This window comes from Tupaia chinensis, unplaced genomic scaffold, assembly GCF_000334495.1.
Source record: "Tupaia chinensis unplaced genomic scaffold, TupChi_1.0 Scaffold143758_1, whole genome shotgun sequence".
Classification (NCBI taxonomy): domain Eukaryota; kingdom Metazoa; phylum Chordata; class Mammalia; order Scandentia; family Tupaiidae; genus Tupaia; species Tupaia belangeri.
The window spans coordinates 1692695-1717511 of NW_006203607.1; the positions used below are offsets into that span (position 1 = coordinate 1692695).

General features: G+C 49.5%; 1 protein-coding gene across 6 annotated transcripts in view; it reads right to left on the reverse strand.

Moving 5' to 3' along the window:
• Positions 1-6000: 6000 nt before the first annotated feature.
• NFYC (nuclear transcription factor Y subunit gamma) overlaps positions 6001-24817 on the reverse strand; it is a 98142-nt gene continuing 79325 nt past the window's right edge. For 4 of the 6 annotated variants that reach the window (XM_027766869.1, XM_027766872.1, XM_027766870.1 and 1 more), the window contains 6 exons: positions 23084-23179; positions 18599-18772; positions 14160-14318; positions 10653-10760; positions 8016-8075; positions 6001-6907 (listed from right to left, as the gene is read on the reverse strand). In XM_027766869.1, coding sequence (XP_027622670.1) covers positions 6476-6907; positions 8016-8075; positions 10653-10760; positions 14160-14318; positions 18599-18772; positions 23084-23179 — 1029 coding nt within the window. In that variant the 3' untranslated portion in view covers positions 6001-6475. The remainder of the gene's footprint in view (positions 6908-8015; positions 8076-10652; positions 10761-14159; positions 14319-18598; positions 18773-23083; positions 23180-24817) is intronic. The other 2 variants (XM_006164927.3, XM_006164925.3) reach the window with 2 other exon arrangements.

The following is a 24817-nucleotide window of genomic DNA, read 5'->3' on the forward strand; positions in this document are numbered from 1 at the left end:
TGGTATTTGTAAGGAGACAGGAACTCAGGGAGAACAGGGGCTCAGAAGAGAGGCTCGGGGCTCAGTGACAGAGGTAGGAAGCTCAGAGAGTGGGACTTGCAGGTCAGGCTTGATTTCAGGCTTCCTGTGGATCCCCTGTCTTTTGTCCCAAGCCCACTCAAACACCTATTGCATTCCCTCCTCCTATAAATATATATGCAAGATAAATACTGGATTTTTTCTAAAATGCACATCTAAGCTCAAAAGCAAGAATGGGGAAATCATTAAGGGCCATAAATTAAAGAGAACCATGTAGAGAGTAGGCGTTGAAGCTGTACCTCCTAGCAAGCCTCCATGCTCCAGCAGAGATGGAAATATAGCTGCAGACCCCACCACGGGCAGGGGCTCCTGCTTAGAGCTGGGTCTGGGAAAATGATGCCTACCATGAACAGGATTCGATCTTTTTGCCTGCTGGCCACCTGGCCCTGGCTTTGAGTAGAAAAAGTAGCCATATGAGTACAATATCTCAACCTGTCCACATGGAGTGTGGGCTCAGAATTTGCTACCTTGCTATGCAATAAATCTCAAAGCTGGCTTGAGGCTAGTAAGACTTGCGTTCCATCTGATGGGATGGAGAAATGGAGGAAAAAGGATTGCAGAATGACCACACTCCACTGTGAGGTGTTCTCTCTTTGGCCAACATATGTGCCCTCTGGCAATTTGAAAAAAGAAATGTTCAGGACCAGCAGTTAGCATAATGGCTATGTCGCTGAACTCCCATGTAGTCGACCGTGGTTCAAGTCCCAGACCCAGTGGCTTAAACTCATGCCGGGCGCATGTGTGTGCATGCCCAAGATCCCGAGAGGAGAATGAAGGGATTGCGGCATGGCCATCCCCCCTGGGGGGTGATTTCTTGCTTTTTATCTCTCTGTCTCTCTGTCTCTCTCTCTTTCTGGTGAGCACACGTGCCCTATAGCAAAAATCTCTCCAAAAAAAAAAAAAAAAGAAAGAAATGTTCAAGAAGATAAAGGAAGAAATAGCATCTATAAAACAAGAACAGAAAGATATCAAACAGGAACATTATGCAAAAATGAACAGATCTACAAAACCAGCAATAAGAACTAAGTCCCTGACTTAAAAAGAAAATATCTACAGATGGGTTAGTTGATACAGCTGAAGAGAGAATTAGTGAATGAGAAGATAGAACTGAGGAAATCCTCCAAAATGAAGCACAGAATAGAGATTTAACATATGAGAAAGAAGAGACAGAAGATTGAATGAGAAACTCCAGTATGTGTTATTAGTTTCAGAAAGAGATACTGGAAATAGTGACTAGGCTCTTTCCAGAAAAAAATACATAAATTTCTAGATTTAAAAGGCCCACAAACTGCTTAGTAAGATATCTTTAAAAACAAAACTGTATCTAGACACCTTGTAGTTGACGTATAGAATGTCAAGAATAAAGAAAATCCTAAAAGCCACCAGAGAGGAAAAGATAGTTTATCTACAAAGGTCCAATAATTGAGTTGACAGTAAACTTCTCATCAGCAACAACAGATGCCAAAAGACAGTGGAATAGTAGCTTCAGAGTGCTGAGTGCAAATAATTGTGAACCTGGAATGCCATACCTCTCCAGACTCATTTAAATGAAAGAACAAAACGACATTTTGACACGGCCAAGATCTTAGAAAGCATCTGTCCCACAGACCTTCGCTGAAAAAGAGAGGCCCAGGGGCTTGGGGAAGGTGCTGTGAGTTTGCAGAGGTGCTGGGGCTCAGTGGAGAGCTGGGACTCTAAGGAGGGCTGGAGACTCAGAGCTGCAGAGAGAGCCTGGGCTCTGTTCTGGACTCTCCTCAGCACCAGACAGCCTGGTCCCACTGGGGCTCAGCCCAGGCTCTCCCCTCCTAAGGACTGCAAGCCTTTCTGTCCTCCTGTCCCTTCTTTCTGGGCCATGGTGGTGGCCCAACACCCAAGCTGGCTGTGACTCCAGCAAGAAGCCACTCCTTGGTTGCTCAAGTGTCTGGGCACTTGACCACTACCCTAGGGTCCTCTTCTCTTGGAAGGTCAGATGCCCCTCAGACAAGATTGAACCTCTAGGAAAAAAGTTAGGGCATTTCTTAACTGCTTTGAGCCTCAATTTCCTGCTTATAAAATGAGGAGAACACCTTTCTAATGAGGATATGAAGATGAAATGAGAATCCATTTAGGTGACAAGTCTTAGACCCATTTTCCTACACAAAAAAGTTCTTAAATGACTCACCTCCATCCAAGACCCTGCCTAGCAGGTTATCAGCGCTCAGTAAAAAATGTTAACAAGAGAAAGGTCCTGGGGAGGACAGCCGAGCAGAGGCAGGAGTGTGTGTGGTGCTGACAACCCTGTCTGCAAGTTCAGCTGTGTTCATTCCCTCACTCACCAGGTATTGCTACGTTCGGTGCCAGGCTCCGTGTGGGGCTCTGAGGCTCAGAGAGGACCCTTACTAGAGGACCAGGATAGAAGATTCCACCAGAGCCTAATCTGGTCTCGTGTTCAGTGTCCATCTCCCCTTTTTCCAGATATCCCATAAGTGCCAGGATGGCAAAGACCTCCCCTGACTAGTTTTCAGCTGTATTCACAATGTCCAGAGCAATGGCTGACACCCAGAAGATACCAAAAATACCCACTGAAGGACCGTCTGTGCTCTAATAATATAGAGGCTGTCTGAACGGGTCTTCGCTGACTCTGTCCCGGGAGTTACAAGTTTCTCAGCAAGGACCATTTAAATTGGGTCTTGATGGATGTATAGGAGATCGATACATTAAAAAAAAAAAAAAAGTAAAAGGGCATTCCAGGCATTGGAGCCAGCACAGTCTGAAAACATGACGGTGAGTTCAGGATCCAGTGAGTAACTGGGTGGTGGGAAGGAGTGGAAGGAAACAGCTGGGGAGGTAAGGACCTTGAACAAACTCAGGCTGTCAGAAAGTCCTTATGAAAATCTAAACAACTATCTTGATGCAATACTCTGGAGAGGGTAGTGTTTCCAGCCCCCGCTGTTATCGTAGGGAGGCCCCTCCTTTCAAAGGGTGAGAGTTTTATCAGGAAGGGGGCTAAAGAGCTTGCATCCCTTGAGAAAGGGGCGTCAAACCCCCATTATTTCCTAGAATTGCTTCAAGTTGGGATTTGGGTGGGATGGAGCACCTCCCAGACTAAAGTGAGGGCTGTGTGCTGCCCCCTCGTGGCCACAGCAGAACTGAGCCGCAAGGAAGCCAGCCGTATCAGTGCATCAGCCGCTCAGAATCCCAGGGTCTCCAATCTGCCCCCTCAGCCTCTTGGCTGCCCCCAGAGTAGACTCAATTGCTTTATTTATTTCATTTATGCCGAGGGCTGGGCCAGTGGGCTCAGGGAGGCTGAGAGAAAGGAAACAGTTCCTATTTAGTAAAAGCTTGTTCCTTCTTAAACACACAGACGCCACCTTTGGCCAGAGAGCAACTATGTTCGCACAGGGAATCAGGAGGGCAGGGTTCTGATTTCAATTCCGCCTGATTCAGAGTGACCTTGGACAAGTCACTGCACTTTGCCAGGGCTCCCATGACTCCATCTGTAACACACGGATCATGATCTCTCTTCCTGTCTCCCCTGAAGGGTCACCGAAGATCATCAGGAGGACAGACGCTGCAAGCACTGGGGAAAATGTTCGAAGAATGCTCCGGATGTAAGGGGATCGTGCTGGGTATTAGATAGGGGCTCGCTAGGGCTGCACCACAGGGTTTGCTTACACAGGACGGGCCCTGCTGGCAGGGTGATTTAAAGGGGACGTGCTCGGCAGGGAGGCTGCTCGCCAATCATAACTGATCGAAACAGCTCCAAAGCAAGAATGGAAGTCTACGGGTAAATGAACCATTACCTGGCTCGCAACTCCAATTACGTCTGGGTCTTCAGGAACGAGCTGAAGAGCAGCAAGGTGAGCCAGAAGGTGCCATGAAATGACGGTGGCACTTCCACCCTTTCTCTGAGGGTAGGAAGGATCCTCCTGCTCACTCCTTTGCTCTCTGGCATCCTCTCCAGGTAGGGTTGTGCTGTTTCAGATTTGTTTGGGTATAGGACAGCTGGAGAGGGGGCAAGACGCACTTCAGAGAAAAGTTCAGAGCTGGACAGGAGGGTCAAAAGCACACGAGGCCTGCCCGTGCTATGGGGGCCTTTATTCACAGTGATACTGTCACCTGCTTTACCTACCCTCATGACATTGGAGGGTACCATGTATCCAAACCCTTACCATCAGAAAACTCTGCTTTTGGGCCAACTCATGGCCTGGTGGTTAGGGGAGCTGGATCCCACATGGCTGACTGCACCATTTGAGTCCCAGTCTCAGTGGCTTGAACGGTATGTCTGGTGCATGTGCACACATGCCCAAAATCCCAAAAGAAGGGATGGTGGCCATTTGCCATGAGGGGTGCTTCCCCTCTCTCTGGCAAGCACACATGCCTTCTGGCAAATTAAAAAAACACGTGTTTGCTTTTGCAAAACAATGCTGTCTTCCTCTAGTGTGAATCCTTACCTGCTTCCCTGCTTTTGTCTGGGTGGCCAGCAAACTCAGGGTCAAAAACCCCTAACTGTGTAGGTCCTTCCGGCCATATTTATGTTCCTGTTCTCCTGATCTCCTGACTACATTTTTCCTCATTTTAATTTGCCCTGTTTTATCATTTTACTGTGTTTTCATTGCAAGCTATCGCCGTTTTGGTGGGATGAGATGAGGTACCCTGAGGAAATGGAATGAAATAGGTGACAGATGCTCAAGCACGTCACAGACTACCAGCATCAGGAGACCAGTGACCAGGATCCCCCAACCCAGACAGAGAAGTGTATTTGGATCGGAGATCTGGGGAGCTCCTGGGAGTGAGGACAGAGGGCCATCCCGTTACCTGAACATTTTCTTACCAATTCTTGTCCTGTCCCCCTCGCTTACAGTGGGGGACATTTGGTGAGGGAGTCATAAGAGCATCAGACACAGGCTTGACAAGGGGCTCTAACAAGGGGCTGGGGTAAAGCCTCTCCCCATTCCCTCCTCACCCGAGACAGTTCCAGAGCCGAGGGAGTTGGCGTGGCTTTAAGGTGTGTTAGCGTTTTCTTCGCATCCGTTCACTGCTCTCCCCACAGCACACCCATTCTGGCTGTGAGGATGGCAGGGAGCGACAGCTGGTGCACCGCTGGCCTCCACGGCCAGCGGAGTGCTCTTTCTAGTCTCTCCACTTCAACGGGACGCAGGCGCGGGCTCTGGGATCCTCTGCTCCGCAGACAAGGAGCCTGGGCGGCCTCCACGGCAGATGTCAGTCTCACTTCTGGTAGTAAGATGGCCGTGGCAGGCGGTGTAGTGCCAGCCCGTGCCGGGAAGGCGCAGAGGGACTTACCCGCTCCTTGTCTGCGGGGCAGAGCCAGCACTCTCCGTGAGGGATGCCCCCCTAATCCCTCAACCAAGGGAGACACAGCTCAGTGTGACACATGTGCAGGCCAGTGAGTCAGGTGGGCACCTCTGAGTGGCAGGGACAGCCGATGAACTTCCCCTTCTAAAATCAGCTGAGGTTCTCAGTTGGAGTCAGAGGGTGGATTAAGTTCCCTTAGCTTTTTTGTTTGTTTGTTTTTAGTTCCCTTAGCTTTGGACACCCCCTGCTCACAAGGGTGCCCCGCCTACCCACACCCAACCCAAGCTCAGTGGCCCAATGAATGCCCCGGACACAGAAACCCAGACTCTAAATTATTGAAAATGAAATTTATTGCATTTCATGCAGTTTGAAGTCCATGCAGCAAAGGAGACTAGCACAATTTTTAATGCATTTTAAAAATAAAATAAAAAAGGGGGAGGGGCAAATGCACAAAGTTCTAGTCTCCGTGGGTCCCTGGGAGAGCAGGGTGAGGGGACAGAACCATCCGCTCTCCGTAGGGAATGAGTTCATCTCTTAAACACGAGGAATGTTTCCATGGCCTCTGGATGCAAACACACAGCCCTCTGGGGCAAGAACAGGGGCGTGTGGAGAAGACAGCCAGTGAAAAAGACGTTATACGTGTTCGCCTAATTCGATCTGAGGGCAGAACCAGGTGGCAAATCTTGGGGGCAGCAGCTGTTTCGAGAGCCAGGAAACACCGTCCACCCCTGGGGAGATTTGCTCCTGAAAAGCGGTGGCGGTAAGAACCAAACAAAAAAAAAAAAACTGAAAGAAATATTTCTTCAACCACACTCTTCAAGAAAATGCCATAAATATGTTATTTAATATTTTCATTTCATAGCATTGGACACACAGCTCAACATATTGAAATATTGATTCCTTGGAGGAGAAAAATGAAAAAAAGAAAAAAAAAAGGAAATAAAAACGACTGCATCTTTCTGTTGGAGAATCTTGCACCAGTGTCCTAGCCTGCAGGGGGCGCTGGGGTCGCCGGGTCCTCTGGGGAGGGAGGCTGTGCCCATCACCTGGGGCTGTATGGCAAAAATTGTGCTGGGTGTCCTTGGCCTTGCCAGCTCGGCCCTCAGTCGCCGGTCACCTGGGGGGCCTGCCCGTCGGAGGACTGGCTGGCTGACTGGATGAACATGGGCTGGGCGAGGTCCTGGCCCGCAGGCATGGTGACTTGCTGGATCTGGTAGAGCTGCTGCGAGGGGTGGAGAGGAGAGAGTGAGGTCACCCCTGGGAGAGGGGCATGCAGCTCCCTATGGGCCTCGAGCTGGTTGGGGGCCCCAGAAACTTCAACCACCACCCACTGCAAGGCGTCAGAGGGAGGAGGGGGCGTAGGGCTCTGCAGGGGTCGGGAGCAGCAGACACAGGAGGCCCCAGGCCGGTGTGCGGCGGGGTGTGTGGTAGGCAGGGAGGAGGTGCAGGGAGTTGAATTTCCTGCGGCTTTCACTTCTCTGGGCTCTGCCTCTCCCGTGAGCTCAGAGCCTCGAGCTGGCTGCACGCTGTTCCTCTGTGATAAACACAAGCAATTCGAACCACTGTACCAGCAGCTTGGAAGTCCGCATTTCCCCAACTCCTGGTAATCTTCACTGGCAAGGGGCAGTAGGACCACCCCTGCTCCTCCTCGCCTGAGAACACCTGGCTCAGGTAGAAGCTACGCTGAACCTAAATCCTACCTGGGCCCTGCTAAGGAGGGGCCTGGTATGAAACACGGAGCACAGCCAAGACCTGTGAGGGGTGGAGAAGACGTTCACGCAGCCACTGAGGAAGGTTAGGGTCAAGTGGCCACTGGCTTCCTAGGTGTCCCTGAAGAAACCAAAAGCCAAGACCCCCACGGAGCCTGGCGTGTAGGTGCAGCACCTGGTGCTGGCCAAAGCCAGACACGGGTCCTGAGGTGCGCTCCTCCCCCTTCGGGCAGCAGAGTACAAATTTAGGCATGTCATCCTCTCCTGTCCTCAATGGTCTCTGGGAAAGCAGGAGGGAAAAGGGAAAATTCCTTCCTTGCATGGGTTTAAAGTTACTGAATTCCAGGCACCAAGAAGTCACATGTTCTCTGCACTCAACGAATCTAAGCTTTAAAAAGCAGCACAGCTTACAAAAAAAAAAAAAAAAGTCCTAGAGAGGGAAGGGGAGCTTTGCATTCAGTCCTGGCTCGGCAAAGAGCAGCTCAGTGAACAGGGGCCACACTTCCAATGCCTAGGCTCAGGCAGGAACTGGAAAGTGGCAGTCGGGGTTACACGAGGTCCAGGACTACTTATAAAAAAAACAACAAAAAAAAAAAAAAAAAAAAAAAAGTCCTAGAGAGGGAAGGGGAGCTTTGCATTCAGTCCTGGCTCGGCAAAGAGCAGCTCAGTGAACAGGGGCCACACTTCCAATGCCTAGGCTCAGGCAGGAACTGGAAAGTGGCAGTCGGGGTTACACGAGGTCCAGGACTACTTCCAGCTCCCTCAAGCCTACAGACCTAAAGCACAGTGCCCTGACTTAAGCTGTTCCTACGTGAACCATTTCTGTCCGCTCTCTGTTAGCAGAGAACAGTGACCCTCGCGGCCAGCCCAGGCGATCCCTGCTGCCCTGCCCTCCCACTCCTCGCCCTGCCCTGCCCAGGCTGGGCGCCCTACCTGTCCATCTGTGAACTGGCTGAACTGCTGCTGTCCCTGCTGGACTTCGGTCTGTGTAATCTGCAGGAACAAAAACAGGAGAGCAGGCAGGTCAGCTGTGGGTCTGGTCGGCCAGTACACCCCGAGGGGGACCATGAAGGTATATGAGACAATAAATGTGTATAGGTGCCCGGAATGGGGCCTGGCATGGAACAGGTGTTGGAGAAAAAGCAAGGGTCCCTCCCAGTCTCCTGGACTGACGGCTACGCAGCCCTGGCACCATAGGCGTCCACCACCCACACCCATCTTTCTCAAGGTCCCACACTCCCCAGACCACCCCATCACTCTGAGGGCTGAGGCGTGAACAGGACACCAAACTCCTGGGCTCAGGAGCGGCAGACACGGGAGGCACCAGCCCAGTGTACAGCGGCAGGGAAATTCACGCTGATGTTTGGCGGTGGGAGCCCCAAGAGTCTGCCTTTCTAATAGCGAAGGCAGACTGCAAAACAGTGGGCACTGTGCTAAGTGGTCCTTTCCATTCTTGGAAGGTGGACCCCAAACCAAGTCCCTATCACCCAGATTATCTGACCGGAATACGAAACACCCTGGCGAGCAAGCGGCTGTGGCCCTGGCACTCCTGGTGGCAAACCTATGAGGAGCTTTTTCCAAGAAAGGCAAGGCCCTGCCGGCCAAGGAAGAGAGGAGAAGGGGGAGGGCCAGTGGGTGGAGCAAAGGAAACCACTATCACCTGCGCCAAAATCCCCTCGTGGGGACTTTGAAGTGCATTTGGAAATGTTTACCATTACATTTTCCGAGTATCTACTAAGTGTCAAGTTGCCTCACTTAAAGCCTGCCGTGGGGGCCAGCAGTTGGTTTGTAATGGCTGTGTCACTGGACTCCCATGTATGTGGTCGGCCGTGGTCTGAGTCCAGGACCCAGTGGTTTAAACTCATGCTGGGCGCATGTGTGTGTGCCCAAGATCCCGAGAGGAGAATGGAGGAGAAGGGATTGCGGTGTGGTCATTCCCCCTGGGGGGTGATTTCTCACTTTCTATCTGTCTTTCTAGCAAGTGCACGCACCCTATAGGAAAAACCTCTCAAAAATAAGTTAAAAAAAAAAAAAAAAAACAACCTTGCTGTGAAGGAGATTTTAACACTTCAGATACACCCTTCTTTTCCATCTTTCTCCAACTGTCCCCACTTTCTGGCTTTAGTTCATTTTACCAAACTGACCTCTGAGAAACCATTCCTCTCAATCCCATGCCATCAATTTTCTTCCAGGGGCTAGCCAGTGGTGTGGCAGTTAAGGCCCTGGATCCCACACAACTGAATGTGTGGTTTGAGTCCTGGACTTGATGGCTTGAAAAACATGCCAAATGTGTGTGTGCCCAAAATCTGAGAGGAAAATGGAGAGGGGAGTACACTGTAGCCATGTCCCATGGGGGCTCGGGAGGACTTTCTCTTTCCAGCAAGTGCATACACCCTATGACAAACTGAAAAAATAAAATTTTTTTTTAAATCTCAAGGAAGAATTTTACAAGGTATAAGGAAGGCTGCAAGGAGACACTCAAGTGTACGACCAGTCTAGAGATGTGAACTGGCGTTAGTGAGCACCCTGAATTACGGAAAACCCCGAGTCTTCGGGTGAGCCAGGACTTAGTACAGAAGGGCCCTTTAATGATCCAGAGGCTGGATGGAACAGAAAAGCCTTGCTTTTGGCTCATTCCTCACATTCTCCCAAATGAGATCTTCGGAGACCTGCTCCATGAACTCAGCTCTGTCACCACTGTCAATAGATGCATCACCAGAAATGCAACTGGGCCAGACGGGTCCGGCTCTTAAACGATCGCTGCTTTTTTTGGGTCTGAGGCAAAAGAATCCATTAACAACACTTCCCCCTGACCGGCGTCTCCCCCCATCCTCTGCACATGATACCCACGTCCCTCCACTCCTCAGGCCCAGGGAGCCAGCCCCCTTGGCATCTATGACTCACAGCCTTCAATAATGCGGGCACAGGAGATGAAAGGGCCATTGTTCTGGTTAGGGATGCAGAGTGGGGGTAAACCTAAGTAAGCTCTCCAGAGGCACAGGAGGTGCCGAACGTGACAGCTGTTTGGGTTTAAAGACAGAAACAGCCTGACCACTAGGGGGTCCATCAAAGCCTTCCCTTGGACTGAAGAGGGTGCACACGTCAGGCATCTTTCAGGTACCCCTGCGCTTCCCGATTTACATTTCTTTGCCTCCTGAGAACAAGATGGTCAGAAACGCACTTGGAGGAGCCAGGCGGTGGCACAGTGGTAGCACAACATTCTGCAAGGCTGACCCACATGGGAAGGTTCCAGGTTCATGTCCAGAGACCTCTCTGAACACAGGGTGCATGCGTGCCCATGAGCCAGGGCCAGGCTGAAGCTGGGTGGAGCTGTGTGTGAAACCCTCTCGGGACTATCTGTCTCTATTTCTCTCTCGCTCTCCTGTTCACAGAAGAAACAAGAGGGAGACAGAGAGGGACTCTGAATCAATCTCCTAACTGTCCCCACCTCCCTGGGTGCAGAACAGACACCGAGGGTGCAGCTGGGTGAAGGAGGAGGTGGCGAGGCAGCTGTGTGCTGAGCCAGAACCGGTAACTCAAGCCCTGCCTCTGCATCTCTGGGGCACATACCTGCTGCGCATTGGTGGCGAGTGTCTGGATCTGTCCCTGCACAACCTGGGTGCCTGATACGGGCTGGGCAAGGCGGATATACTGAAGCTGGCCGGCATTCAGCTGCACCTGTGGCAGGAGCAGAGCGAGAGTGAGCACAGGAGACTGGGACCGCCTTGAGCAGGCAAGCACTCCATGACCAGAGGCAGTGCTCGCCCCCTACCCACCCGGACCTCCAAAGAAGCTGACCCTGAAAAAGTACCTTTAAATGGAGGTCAAAACAAGCACAACCACGATGACCCCACCCCCAAAATAAGACAATACCCGCAGACAAAAGCCCAGACCTGTCGCCTATGTGAGAACAGTGGCCGTCAGCACCCGCTGGCTCTTGGCTGTGTGACCTCCAAGGTGACTGGCGTTCTCGGGATGCCCGTGTCCTAAGAACAGTCTCCTTCCTCTCCCACTCCGCACTCCCACACTGTGCGGTCCAGTGTCGCCAGGAGGCCACAGCAGATGGCCATGGTTCTGCACCGCGGCCCTAGCACTGCCACCCTACGCCGCCTGTCCTGAGGGGAAAAGCTGCTCTGCTTTACTATCTCTGTCCCCAAGAGCTGGGGCCAAGGGGGTCTGTGGGACTTTTAGGATCCTTGGTGTTCAGCACCAGCTCTGGCCAAACAACCCCCAGGGGGAGCAGAATCGATAAACCTTTCACAGAAAATGCCATCATGGGAAACCAAAACTACAAAAGTGCCCCCAGAGTGCCTCATGCTTACGATGAAGTCTCAGATAATATGATAATGCCACAAGCTGCATTTAATTGTGTGCTAAAAGCTTAACTCAGGCTCTTAACGCTCCGGTGTACCATGACAGTTTTAGAGCCTCGAGCTGGCGACGGAGGACTAGGGCATTGCGAGAAGTACGGTATGGCAGACAACGTGTGGAGGACTGCAGACAGTACCCCATGACTGAGGGGAATCCAAGCGGTTCGGGGAACACAGGCAGACCTGGTCTATCTCAACCTTAGGGGCCCCAAAACCACCCCCTCTGGCTGCCTGGCCTGACTTTGCTGCAAGGGGAAGCTTCGAGAGGCCGAGAGGCCAGTCAGGCCATTTCTCTCTGGAGCAAACTCCCCCTGGCCTTCAAGAGCTGACTTCGCTGGCTGTTTCCCTCTCCCAGGAGGAAAGTGCTGACAGCCTGAGGCTGCATCTCCTGCAGGCGGTGGGTGATCAGTCCGCTTTCGGCCTCACCAAGAAAATACAAACTCTGAAGTTCTTTGTAGACCTTTTCAGAACTGTCCACTGAGGCACAATGAAAGGACACAAAACCTAAACCCATTAAGAGTTTCATTCACAGGAGACAGGGCCATGTCTCCTCTGAGAGTGCGCCAAGGGGAGGTGCGGGGAAACTGTGGTGTGAAGGCTAGATCCCCCTAAGCCCTACAGAGCAGCTTTCGGGTGGCAACATCCAGTTGCTGGTGGGAATAAAGACAGCTGGGTGGAGGCTTGGGAAATGTGTAGCAAGACAGATGGCAGCTGGTCTCAGGAGTCACCAGAACCGCAGCCAAGGCTCACACGATGAAAGACTACTCCTGGGAGCTTCGTCTCAGGAGTAGGAGAAGGTGTGCTAACAGCCATGGGGATTTCAGAGTTGTAGCTGGGAAGCAGCTCTTTGCAGGAACCCAAATGTGACTGAAAAGCTGCGAGCCAAATCGTTCCAAGCAGTCCTTCAACAGAAGCAACCTTCTCTTTTAGGATTTGTTGTAGACGGCTGGTGGTGCTCCACCCCTAACACAGGACATGCCTGGAGGGTTTCAGAGCTTTTTATTTTATTTGTATTACAAAATAAGCCCACCTCTTGGGCTTTCAAAAGGGATGTAAAATTTCTTTTCTGAAGCATTCTGTCTGATGAGCTGCCTAAAGAAATGCAGGCTCCTGCAGGAGGTGCCTAGAGCAGCGAGCATGAGGTCATGAACTGTGCAACAGGTTTTCTGGGCTAAAGTTCTCTAAGGTGGGAACGCTTTTCTGGCTTAATAAATAAACCTGTTGGGCCAGCAGGTAAAATGGAGGTTCAGGTGGCTGGATCCCAGATGGCCAACCATGGGTTTGAGTCCCAGATCTGGCAGCTTGAAAAACATGCCAGGCATGTGTGAGAGCATGCCTAAAATACTGGGAAGAGAACAAAGGGATTGTGACATGGCCATGCCCCCTGCAGGGTGAGTTCTTGCTCCCCTCCAGCCCTGCAAGCACACATGCTCTACAGCAATAAGCTACAGGTTTTGGTGCTTTTACATGCAAAAATGAGAACCATACAAGAGACAGGACTTCCAATTTTTGTCTAAAACACTGAGGGAATGCAGAGTTCAGTTCTGGTATTGTGTATGTGTGAATGACATGCACAGACAGACACATGCACGTACTCTCTAAACTTTCTCCTGGCCTATTACTCAACTAACAAGAATAGTTCCTAAAACTGAGCTGAGGATACTTTTTGAGTTGGTTTCAAAAAGAAAATAGTTAACTGAGTCCAAGTTAGTTTCGACACCTACATCCACTGCATTTACAACAGGAAGAAGAGCAAGCGGCAGAACAGAAGTGTTCCACGTCACTCGCTTTCCAGTTTTTTGGTGGCAAAAGGACCAATGTATAGATTGCAAGTGTTAAGACAAGGACATTTGTTACAAAAGAACAAGTACAAGTAAAAAAGCCAACAAATCTAAGAAATGGAATCCCTCAAGGAGCACAGGAAGCAGCGGTCCACAGTGAGGGAATGGGTAAGTTAAATGAAAGCCAAAAATACACTTTGCTGCAGGCTCCACTGGGAACTGACTCATGAATATGCAACAAGTGTATTTATGGCCTTCCCTATACACCTCCTTCTCTTCTCTGCTAATCAAAGATAGGACTGCCTTGCAGGGCCTTTGGGTCTTGGCAAGGAGCGATGATTACAACGGTCTCTCTGTGTAGGTGGGGTGGGGGAGAGCGAGAGGAACTGCCCCACAGTGGTGAACCTGAACGTGGAATAAAGGAAAGTGGGAGTAGGCCTCATGGAACAAATCGCAGGGTGAGAGTAATGGGGAGTTCAGTTGAGAACGAGACACATACGCACATGCACACACACACACAGGGACTTGTAAAAGTTCACGAGGGTCAGCCCGGTAGTACAGTTAAGCACTGCATAGAGGAACCTGGATCCCATGTGTATCTAGGATCCTGACAGGATGGAGGATTAGAAGGAAAAAGAACTGTAGCATGACCAGGCTCCAGTGGGGTGCACCTCCAATGCTCTGCCCATAAATGTGCCCTCTTGGATTAAAAAAAGGTTTGTGGAAAAATGAAAGAACTAATTTACTTTGGTGTAAAAAGAAATAAATTTTTAAAATGTAAATTCATGGATAGTTTTTGACAATATGCATTGTCCATGAGCCTGTGTGTGTGTGTGTGTGCATTTACATATATGTGTGTAAATAAACGTGTGTGTGCATGCTCCCCGTCACAAGCCGAGAGCACGGCCTGCCCTGGGCGGGCTTACCGGGATCTGCTGGATCTCTCCCGTGTTGGTGATGATCTGTTGCATCACCTGCATGGTCTGTCCACTGCCACCCTGGGCCTGCTGGCCTTGACCCTGTGGCTGGGCTTGGACAATCTGCACCTGCTGACCTTCTCCAACCTGCATCGTCACGGGTGTGGTCTGGAAGGAGAGTTGTGAGAAAGATGTCTGAGCTTTGGCTCGGAGTCACAGAGGCTCATAGCGAGCAGTCAACAAGGAGTGAGCCCCCCACCCCATCCCCACCCCGCACCCCAACACCTACACTCATCTCAACACCAAGGACAAAACTGAACCCAGAGTCCTGCAAATTTCAGCACTGCTAAAGTTACTTTCCAAAACAAAAGATGGGAAAGCCAAACAGATTTTTAGGCTCACAGTACAGAATATGTTTGCCTGGGCCCCAAACATATATCTCAAATGCTGCAACTTTTCAAAGCTCCTTCAAGTGATGATCAGGCATGTATGGTATAGAAAATATAAAAAACCACCATGATAGTTCATCTGAGAAACAGCCAAAGTCAAATCCATAGCAGGTGAATTTGGAGAACAAAACTAAATGGAGAGGAGGATCGGTATGAAATTTCACTAAGTTCATGGTTCTGGGTTCCTTCTTAGACATATAAGACACTGGAAAGAAAATGAAAAGCACATGGACACATCAGCAAGGCTGGGCCAGTGCACACTGGCTGTGACCTCCATCCAAGCAAGAGAGCACCTCCTGCCCACACTGGTCCAGATGGCTGCTCTGGCCACAGCGAGGCTTTCCATGGGAGAGGTGAGGACTGTAAACACACTCAGCACTATGAAGACCTAGACAGAGCCTACCCCTAATTAACAGAACTTAATAAAGCAAGAACTCTGCAGAAGTGGCCACCTCAGATTTAAGAAATTCCTTGTTAATGCATATGAGTTGGCAGACGTGTCTTTCTCACACTTGTAGCCAGTAGTCCTGAGAGACAGTAAAGTACTAACAGTCAAAAGGGTCAGTCATTCCCTCAAACTGCACAACGTCAGCACCACATGTGACTCAGATTGCAGGTCTCGTCCGGTGTAGTGGCAGGAGGTGTGTGCACCTATATTCCATTCCTACCTCCCACCCCAGCGCATACATGATCTCTCTCCACTGTGAACTGAGAACCGACTCGGAATCTCCGTGAATTACAGGCTGCAGCTGATGTTGCCATTCTAACGTTCTTAATTCTGACTGCGGAGGCCTGCTAGACATTACAACTAAGCATCTGAAGTTACAGGAGTGGAGATGTTTTGGGAACTACAGATGAGACTCAAGGAATTACTAAGTAAAGACAAATTACTATAAACTGGAGAAGCTTAAGAAGAAAGAAGAGTTCGGAGTTCTAAGCAAGCGCAATGGCTAGGGCAACAGGAAACATTTCTTCCATTCTCATACCAGGATTTTTCAAGTCAGACTACACCTAAACTTCGCAAATTTCAGCACTGCTAAAGTTACTTTCCAAAACAAAAGATGGGAAAGCCAAACAGATTTTTAGGCTCACAGTACAGAATATGTTTGCCTGGGCCCCAAACATATATCTCAAATGCTGCAACTTTTCAAAGCTCCTTCAAGTGATGATCAGGCATGTATGGTATAGAAAATATAAAAAACCACCATGATAGTTCATCTGAGAAACAGCCAAAGTCAAATCCATAGCAGGTGAATTTGGAGAACAAAACTAAATGGAGAGGAGGATCGGTATGAATTTTCACTAAGTTCATGGTTCTGGGTTCCTTCTTAGACATATAAGACACTGGAAAGAAAATGAAAAGCACATGGACACATCAGCAAGGCTGGGCCAGTGCACACTGGCTGTGACCTCCATCCAAGCAAGAGAGCACCTCCTGCCCACACTGGTCCAGATGGCTGCTCTGGCCACAGCGAGGCTTTCCATGGGAGAGGTGAGGACTGTAAACACACTCAGCACTATGAAGACCTAGACAGAGCCTACCCCTAATTAACAGAACTTAATAAAGCAAGAACTCTGCAGAAGTGGCCACCTCAGATTTAAGAAATTCCTTGTTAATGCATATGAGTTGGCAGACGTGTCTTTCTCACACTTGTAGCCAGTAGTCCTGAGAGACAGTAAAGTACTAACAGTCAAAAGGGTCAGTCATTCCCTCAAACTGCACAACGTCAGCACCACATGTGACTCAGATTGCAGGTCTCGTCCGGTGTAGTGGCAGGAGGTGTGTGCACCTATATTCCATTCCTACCTCCCACCCCAGCGCATACATGATCTCTCTCCACTGTGAACTGAGAACCGACTCGGAATCTCCGTGAATTACAGGCTGCAGCTGATGTTGCCATTCTAACGTTCTTAATTCTGACTGCGGAGGCCTGCTAGACATTACAACTAAGCATCTGAAGTTACAGGAGTGGAGATGTTTTGGGAACTACAGATGAGACTCAAGGAATTACTAAGTAAAGACAAATTACTATAAACTGGAGAAGCTTAAGAAGAAAGAAGAGTTCGGAGTTCTAAGCAAGCGCAATGGCTAGGGCAACAGGAAACATTTCTTCCATTCTCATACCAGGATTTTTCAAGTCAGACTACACCTAAACTTCCAGAAAGAAGTTCCCAATTTGTGACACAAAACACAGGATGCATTTTTGCAAAATATGTGTTGTTTCCAACTTTAACATGTCCTGTTTTACAAAGGACGTCCACTACACTTAACTTGAAAGAGCCTTCACTACAAGATCCAGGGAGATGTGACACGGCACAGGCCCCCCTGCAGCCGCAGGACCATGATAAAGCAGCTGGGAGATGCCGGGAAGAACCAACTTCATCATCCTCATAAGCTTATCAGCCCCAAGCTGAGCATGTCTGGGTTGGCAGCAAAGAGGATAGATGAAATTCTCGCTGACTAAAAAAAAATGCATGCTGCCAACTCATCACTGTACTCCATCAACCCAATTTTCCCGAGAGGATTTCCGAGGTATTTCTAAATCATTTCAGGAAAATGAGGGTTTGTGTTAGCATGGCAGCTGTCAAATCATGTATGGTGTGCCCCACTGTCAGGGCACACAGCCGTGAGCTGCTTAGGATGATCGGCCAATCAGGGCCAGCCCTGGGCGGACTCCCTGAAGCTCGCTCTGTAAAGGGATAAAGCCTTTGGCAGGTAAAGCTCTCACCACTGCAGAGGCACAAAGCACTGGACCAAGAAGGTCCTTCAGGCATCATGGTGCTGTGAATGCCTTGAGGCAGGAACTGGGCCACAACCATCTCTGAACCCACCTGCCAAGCTCAGTGTCTGGCATACCAATATATTTTGGTTATATAAATAGATGAGCAGAGAATAAATCCTAAAACCATAATTAATATTTAAGTCCACCTCCACCACATTTTTTTCCTTCTTTGTAGGACATGTAAGGCCATCGGGGTGTGCTCCCCGCCTATCTTTCCTCACCTGCCCAGATGGTCCCCTAGGCTGGCGGCCTCTTCCGAGCATGGCACACTGCTTCTCACCTCCGCACCTGTGTAGGTGCCATGCCCTCTACTGGCAATGCCACCCTTGCTCACTTTATGTGATTTACTCCGCTGGCCTTCAGAGAGTCACATTATTCCTTCCGGACCCTTCCCTGATCACCTCCTTCTCTCTTGTCTCTCTCACGTCTGTTAGGTACTCCTTTCAAAGTGCTCACGTCACACGGTGGACACAAACCAAGAGGGTCTTGTACTTCCCATATGGTGGCAGGACCTGTAAGTATTTGTGTCCCCAGCTAGACTGAATTTCCTGACGATGAAGAGTATTCTATTCATGCCTGTATCCCCAGTACAGAGCAGAGGGCTTCGCCAAGAGGATGCTCAAGGTCTGATGAGTAAACGAATGAATGACTGACAGAACATTCAGATTCAAAGCTCATAGTGCAGAGTTCTCTGTGGCCTGTCACGAACCCCAACAAAAGCAGATGTTACTTTTCTCACGACTTTCTCACGACTACGCTATTGGAGAGGGGGAATCTGATTACTAACACAAAAAGAGAAGGCCACTTGACACAACGTGGTGGACAGAGCCCTGACTGAGCGGGAGAGGAGAGGTGTGCATGCTGGCAGTGCTGCCCATCTCCCCCGAGGACTCGCTCCTGTTCTGGCACAGACACACAGACAGCAGGCGCCAAGCTCTCTCTACAGAGACCCCGCTACTCTCCACAGGGATGTTACAGAGATCCTGGAGAACATCCTGCTCACTGCACTTTCTTCATCTGACCTTTGAAGAAAACAGGGTGGAGAGAGATGAGGGTGATGCTGTCCCTCTGGTGCTGAATCTGGGGGAATGGGTAGGTTTTCAGACTTCGGGGTCAGCGCTCAGTAACAGCCTGGCTGGTCGCCCTCGTCAAGCTGCACCCGTCCCAAACCTAAGCGGTGCTGTCTTGCTGGGCGGGACCCCGAGCGGCAGCAGACCTGGCCCTGCTGAGGCTGTGCGATGATGATCTGCCCGGGCTGGAGGGTGGTCGTGGAGCTGTTGGTCTGCTGGCCTTGCTGCTGGCCCTGGACCTGGACGGCGGTGGGCTGCTGAGCCAGCGTGAAGTAGTACTGGACGGGCTCGGCAGGAGTCACGGACTGGCGCACCTCCTCCTGTGAGGGGAAGAGAGGCAGGTAAGAGGAAAAGAACAGACTCAGCAGCCGCCAGTGAATTTCCACTCTCCCCCAGACGGACGACGTGCAGTTGCCTGCCGAATGCTGAGCTCTCCACATCTGAAGCCAAAGGAAAGTGGAATCTGAAGAGACCAGTTGTGCTAAATAAAACTAAAAATAACAGATTCTATAGGCTTCACAAAACATACAGCCAATTTTCTGAAGCACTGAGTAATCACCCATTGCGTGATGAATTCCAAACGGGCAAATAATTACCGTAACTAAAAACCACGCACCAGCAGTGCCTGTCAGTAAATGTTGTCAGGGCCTGTGATCTGCAAACAGTGCTAACTCCGAACGCTGGGAAGATGCTACCCAAATCCACCGCCCGGGCGGGCTCCCCATCTCCCAGACAGGCCGCACTCCTCTTAATGTGTCTGACCACCCCAGGAGGAACAGAGCAGGGTATGGGGAAGAGGGCTCTCCCTGGGCCAGAAGTTCAGAATCAAACGCCAGGATCGAGAGCACTGGTGGGCAAGGGCCCGGCCTGTCAGAGCACACTGACAACTCTGTGGTCACGGGGGACAGTCTACACAGCACCACACCTGGTTCTGATTGTACTTAGCCACAGAAGCGCAACCCAGGGGGCCTGATGGACAGCTCTCCGCTGGGGTGCTGCCTTGGCTGACTAGGGAGGTCGCATCTGTCCGATCTGCCGAGTGAAGAGACTGTTCCTTCTTCAGCTGACGTTTTCCATGGCAGAAGGAGTAAACAACCCTCTCCCAGCCACCTTGAGCTCACAGCTGAGAGTGTAGGATGTTTACACACACTACGGCATGGTTTCAGCCCATGGGTCCAGTGGGTCCGCCCCTGACCACTGACAGAGGTCGGCATCTGATCCGGAGTGACCTGTGACACGTGATGCCCCTGTCGGGGACAACAGAAACAACACAGCACAACCACCTGGGCTGGCTGAGTAAAAATCTTCACCACATTTACTCACTTTGTTGTCTTGGGCTAAGTCTGCCAGGTTCCAAAAGAGGAAAGGACGATTCTTGTAGGCACGGAGACCCTCTGGACTGCTTCAAAGCTCCCCGAAGGTGACATTTACAAGGCTGGTACCAACCCCTCCCCTCACTAGGTTAAAAGCCCCGGTCTGTGCTTCCCCTAGGACTGTCCTCAGTACAGGCTGCCATCCCTGTGTGTCCGATCGACAGCCTGCCTGCTCAAACACACGCCCTGCAAGGCCCCACCTGCTCTCAGCTCCCCATCCCTACCACTCCCATACAGGCTCTCTGTAAGGGTCTGCTGGGTGACAAGTGGACTCACACAGATAAGCAGACAGATGCAGGCAGGAGAGCACTCTTCTAAATCCAAGTTGGAGGTAGGCCTCAGACTCTTGATCCCAACACCATCGCCAATAGAAAAGTCCCTAAACTCTCTTTCTCTGGGATTCTGCAGCCACCATGTGACGATAAGCTGATGTCCCATGTAGAACTCAGATGATGGGACTTCCTTTGCTCAGGGCCCAGGATACTGAAGCAAATATCGCTAAAGCAAATCGCTAAAGTCCAGATCTAACTTATAAAAGCCTGTGGGCGATGGCAGGGTATGAGGACTAAGCCCAGAACCAGTTATGGGAAGGCAGGGAGGAAGGAGACACTGGGCTTATCTAGCCCTGACCTGTGACTGTTCTGTCTCCAGCTACCTCTGACCGGTGCTGACCTGGTACTGAATGTGGTCTTTATCCCAGACAAAAAGCAATTCCTTTAAACACCCCTTCCAGAAACCAAAATATCCCTTGCTCAAGCTGTGAGAGCAGGTATGGGGCTTCTGCTCTGCGCCCACTAGATCCTCCTGGCCACCTGTGAGCCAGGCAGAGCTAGGATAGGTGTGTGCACCAATCCAAGGTGCACAGGATGCGTTAGGACAAGGCATGACTGTTCTCAAGTCAACAGGATGCAAGGAGGTCTCTCTGAGGTTCTTCTGCCTTATGACGGCTCATTATTTTGCCAATGGAGGTCAAACTAGCAAGAGAATGATTATGCTTGGTTTAAAGGAATGAGTGAAAAGACAATGACATTTCAATGGGCAGGAACTTTCAACTCATAGCTTTAGTGGAGCAGAAGTCAGGTCTCAACCACCTTCTACTTTAACAGTCTGTACTTTCTTCCCGAAGAACAAGAGAAATTCCCAAGCCTCTCTGAGCAGTCAAAGACATCAGACTCACAAGCCAGTATTTCTGGCCAGTTCCTCTTCACAGCAGTGGGACATCACTCAGTGCTAGAACAATCCCTGAATGACTAGATCACTCCAGAATGCAGCTCGTGCTTGCCCCGCCCCCAACTCCACCCCAGCCAGAGGACTAGCTCTTGGCATCTTTTCAGAAGCTGAGACTGACAGTGCCAGAAAATGAGCAGCGCCGTATCTCAGGGCCATTACCACCGCGCTGCGCAGCCAGCCCCCAACTGGAAAAAGTACATTCGCTTCAGTAGTGAGACTGAACTGCTGCCTCCTTCAGAAAGGGTGAGTTTTGGAGAGTAGGCGCTTTTAAAGGACTTTAGGAGGTGCCAGCCAAATTGGAGCTTGGGAAAACTTCGTGTCTACAGAGGATTAAAAATGCTATCTTAGAATTTCAGGCCAGCTTTCAGCAATTTCAACCTTTCCAAGGGAGGCAGCAGCTGTCCCGAACAGGATGCCAATCAATGGCCTGAACACCTACAAAGAAATAAATCCAGGCAGGGAGGACTGTTTCAGCTGAACACACTTTGCAGGGAGGTGGGTCATAGCGTTTTGAGTACGGCGAGGTGGAATGAGGCACTGCTGGACACCCTGAGAGACAGCAGCACTGAGGACTTTGGAGGGGAGGGCAGGATGTGCCCCTTTCTCCAGCCAGTTTATTCAGCAGGCAGCCCACAGAACAAGGAGTTAGTTCTATGAGGGTGGGCAAAGCCTGATTTCATCAGAGCACATCATCCTGTTTGTAAAGGAGGCTTCTGACAGACACACAGAAAAATTCCAACAAGGAAAGCAGGTGTGTGGTATTATCTGTCTGAAGGAAGGGACGGACCTGAGTTCTCGTGGCTTCTCAGAGAGGAGGAATCGAGTGCGTGGGCACTAACCTGCAAAGTTTCAAGGCCGATGTGCAGCTGGGGATGACCGTGGCAGCCTGCCGCTGTAAACATCCGACTGAAAGCTCCTCTGAACACCTTACAGCTTCCAGTCAAGGATGTTTACAGTAGCAAAGACTGCCCAGAAAGAACGGAGACGCAGTGAGGCACGTCTGCTCTAGCAAGGAGGTAACACAGGCTTGCTAACCCAAAGGCCCTCATGCAAGGTCAGAACCACAGTGGTGGACTAAGGGGCCCACTTCTACACCTTCTCTGACTGGTTACTGACGTGGGCCAGCACGGGGAGAATGGCTGTCTCTGTGTGAGTCTATGTCTAAGGATGCTGTACTGTAAAATCATTCACTCGAAACACTTAACACTCTGGTAAGAAAATAAAGCAAGCAAAACAAGGAACAGCTCTGCTCCTGCTAGACTGCCATTGTCTCCCAAGTGCCTCTACTACACCCGTGAGTCATGTACTCTGTGTGCCTAAAACAATAAACTATACAGGACAGGGTCTATTACAGTTGCAATTAAGAGGTACACACACTCATGGTGCTGAAAATACACCTGGTGTGACCTTTGGAGACAGCCAGGCAGAAGAGAGGGGAAGGCACACACTGGCATTCTTTCCTGTGGTTGCTTAGGAAACAGTGCAAGTGGTGGTTCTCAAATTTGGTTGCACATTCAAAGCATCTGGGGAGTTTTAAAAAGCAATGATGTCTGGGCCCCCTTGTCACAGATTCTGATTCAGCTGATATGGGGTGGAACCTGGGTGCTGGTATTGTTGGGCCCAACAGGTGATTCTAATGTGTAGCCAGGGCACTGTATCAAGAACCACAACACAGAGTAAGAGAAAACACAAGTCCATGCTCTACGAGGACCACTGTGAACACAGAACTCACTGGGAATGTTCTCCGCTCCAGATTAGAACTCTCGTAGACTTCCTAAGACACCTGAAAGGAACTTCACTGGCCTGTGTGTAACTAAGGTCTGGAATTGTCATGTTCGCTAAAATGCCACCTCAGGTGCACTGAGTTAAAAGTCTCCGTAAATGAGTAACAGAAAGAGATGTTAAGGATGAATCTGGTCTACAGAGGAAGAGCAGAAGGAGGAGCCGATGGCTTGTGCTGAGAGGAGGAGCGTATCGGACACCAGTGCGGAAAGCACTCTTCAGTCAGCAGCAGCCTTCCCAGCTCACCTGACGCTTTGGAGGTTTCAGTTCATCTCTTGGAACAATATCGATGAGAAAGTCAAACTGGTCAAATTTTGTAATTGCCATGGCGATATCATTTCTCTGTAACAAAGAAAAGCAGAGTGAAAAATTAGCCTGAGGGGAAACTAGTTCACTTGGTGTTACATCCTCCAAGTAAGATAAGAAGATGACTTTTAAGCCAAACTAATACCCACAGCCAAGTCTATTACTGAAATAAGCACAGCCAAACTCTTATAAATAAACGTGAAATGATCAGGCTCAGCGGACAGACAGCAACAAAGAAGAGATACACGGAGCTCCTACCCTGAAACGGGATACCTGAGCCTCCAGTCACCAGTACTCCGGCTCCATCCTGTTCTAAGGCCCTCCCCACGACTGTCAAGTAATCATCTTCCAGCCAAATTATTACAAATCTAGTCATCTCAATTGGTGGGTTTCTGGTCACTGTATGGTTAGCCAAGTTAAGCTATTATGCAATTTTATAAAATTTTTTAGGATCTAAATAATATTTTGTCTCTGGTTCACAAACAGTTACAACCTACTGGGTTGTTGGAAAGGTCATGATGTATTTTTCTGTTTTTCTATGCAAAAGTGTGTCATGACTTTTCTGACAACCCAGTATTTTGAATCTCTTAAATGAGACCCTAATTCAGTAACTTTTGGAACATTTTATAGTCACTAGATCTACCTATGTTCCCACAAGGCTATGATTTTTATTTTGGAATACAAAATTGCAATGATAAATCCATGCTTAAATCTGGTTTCATGAGGTAGGAATATTAGAAGTCTGAAGTTATTAGAATAGAGGCAGGGTGGGTAGAGAACACGGGAATCAGCTGATTAATGATACAAAGCCAAAGTGCAGTCTAATGGGGTTTCTTCTCCAAGTGTAGTCCCTTTCTCTGAATAATACAATTTAAGAAATTTTATTACACTCAACACATTATGTGTACTTAAGATTTGTGTACTTGGAACATTTTTAAAGCAGAACAAAATGAAACACTGAACCCTAATGAATGGTATGTATGTTGAAGTATTTAGGCGAAAGTAAACTTTGAAATGCACTTAAAAATAGATGACTTGGATGGACAGAAGGATTGGTAGATAAGTACAGTAAAATGTTAGTGGTAGAATCTAGCTAGTATGTGTGCACTGTAAACTGTGCTTATGTTTGAAATTCATGATAAAATGTTGGAGGGAAAAGTCAACACACTGACAGAAATCTTCAGCAACCTCTATACCCCACCCTAAGAGAAGATGACTCATCACAAAATAGAAGGGGATGGAAATTTTCTGTTTTCCTTTCCCTGTATCTATCTGTAATGGCCCCAAGCCACTGAAATACAAAACTCTAGTCTACCCCTCTTGCCAACCACCAGCTTGAGAATAAACCCTCCCAACCGAAGCAGGGCACATCTTAAGACTGCCAGGACTCATTTAAGATGAGTACAATAGTGTCACATTCTTGATGATGTCACCTACCTGAGCTATCTAAATGACTCATCTATGGATGGAATGAGAGGGGGGGAAATAATCACTTCCAAACATATGCCAGTGTTCTAGAGCACAGATACACTTAAACTGGTCTTTCTCATATTATTTTGCCTTAAAAAAAAAAGTTGGGGCCTGCAGGTGGCATGGTGGTTAAGGGTGCTAGATTCCCACATGGCCAACTGCGATCTGAGTCCTGGACCTGGCAGCTTGCTTTCTCACTTTCTC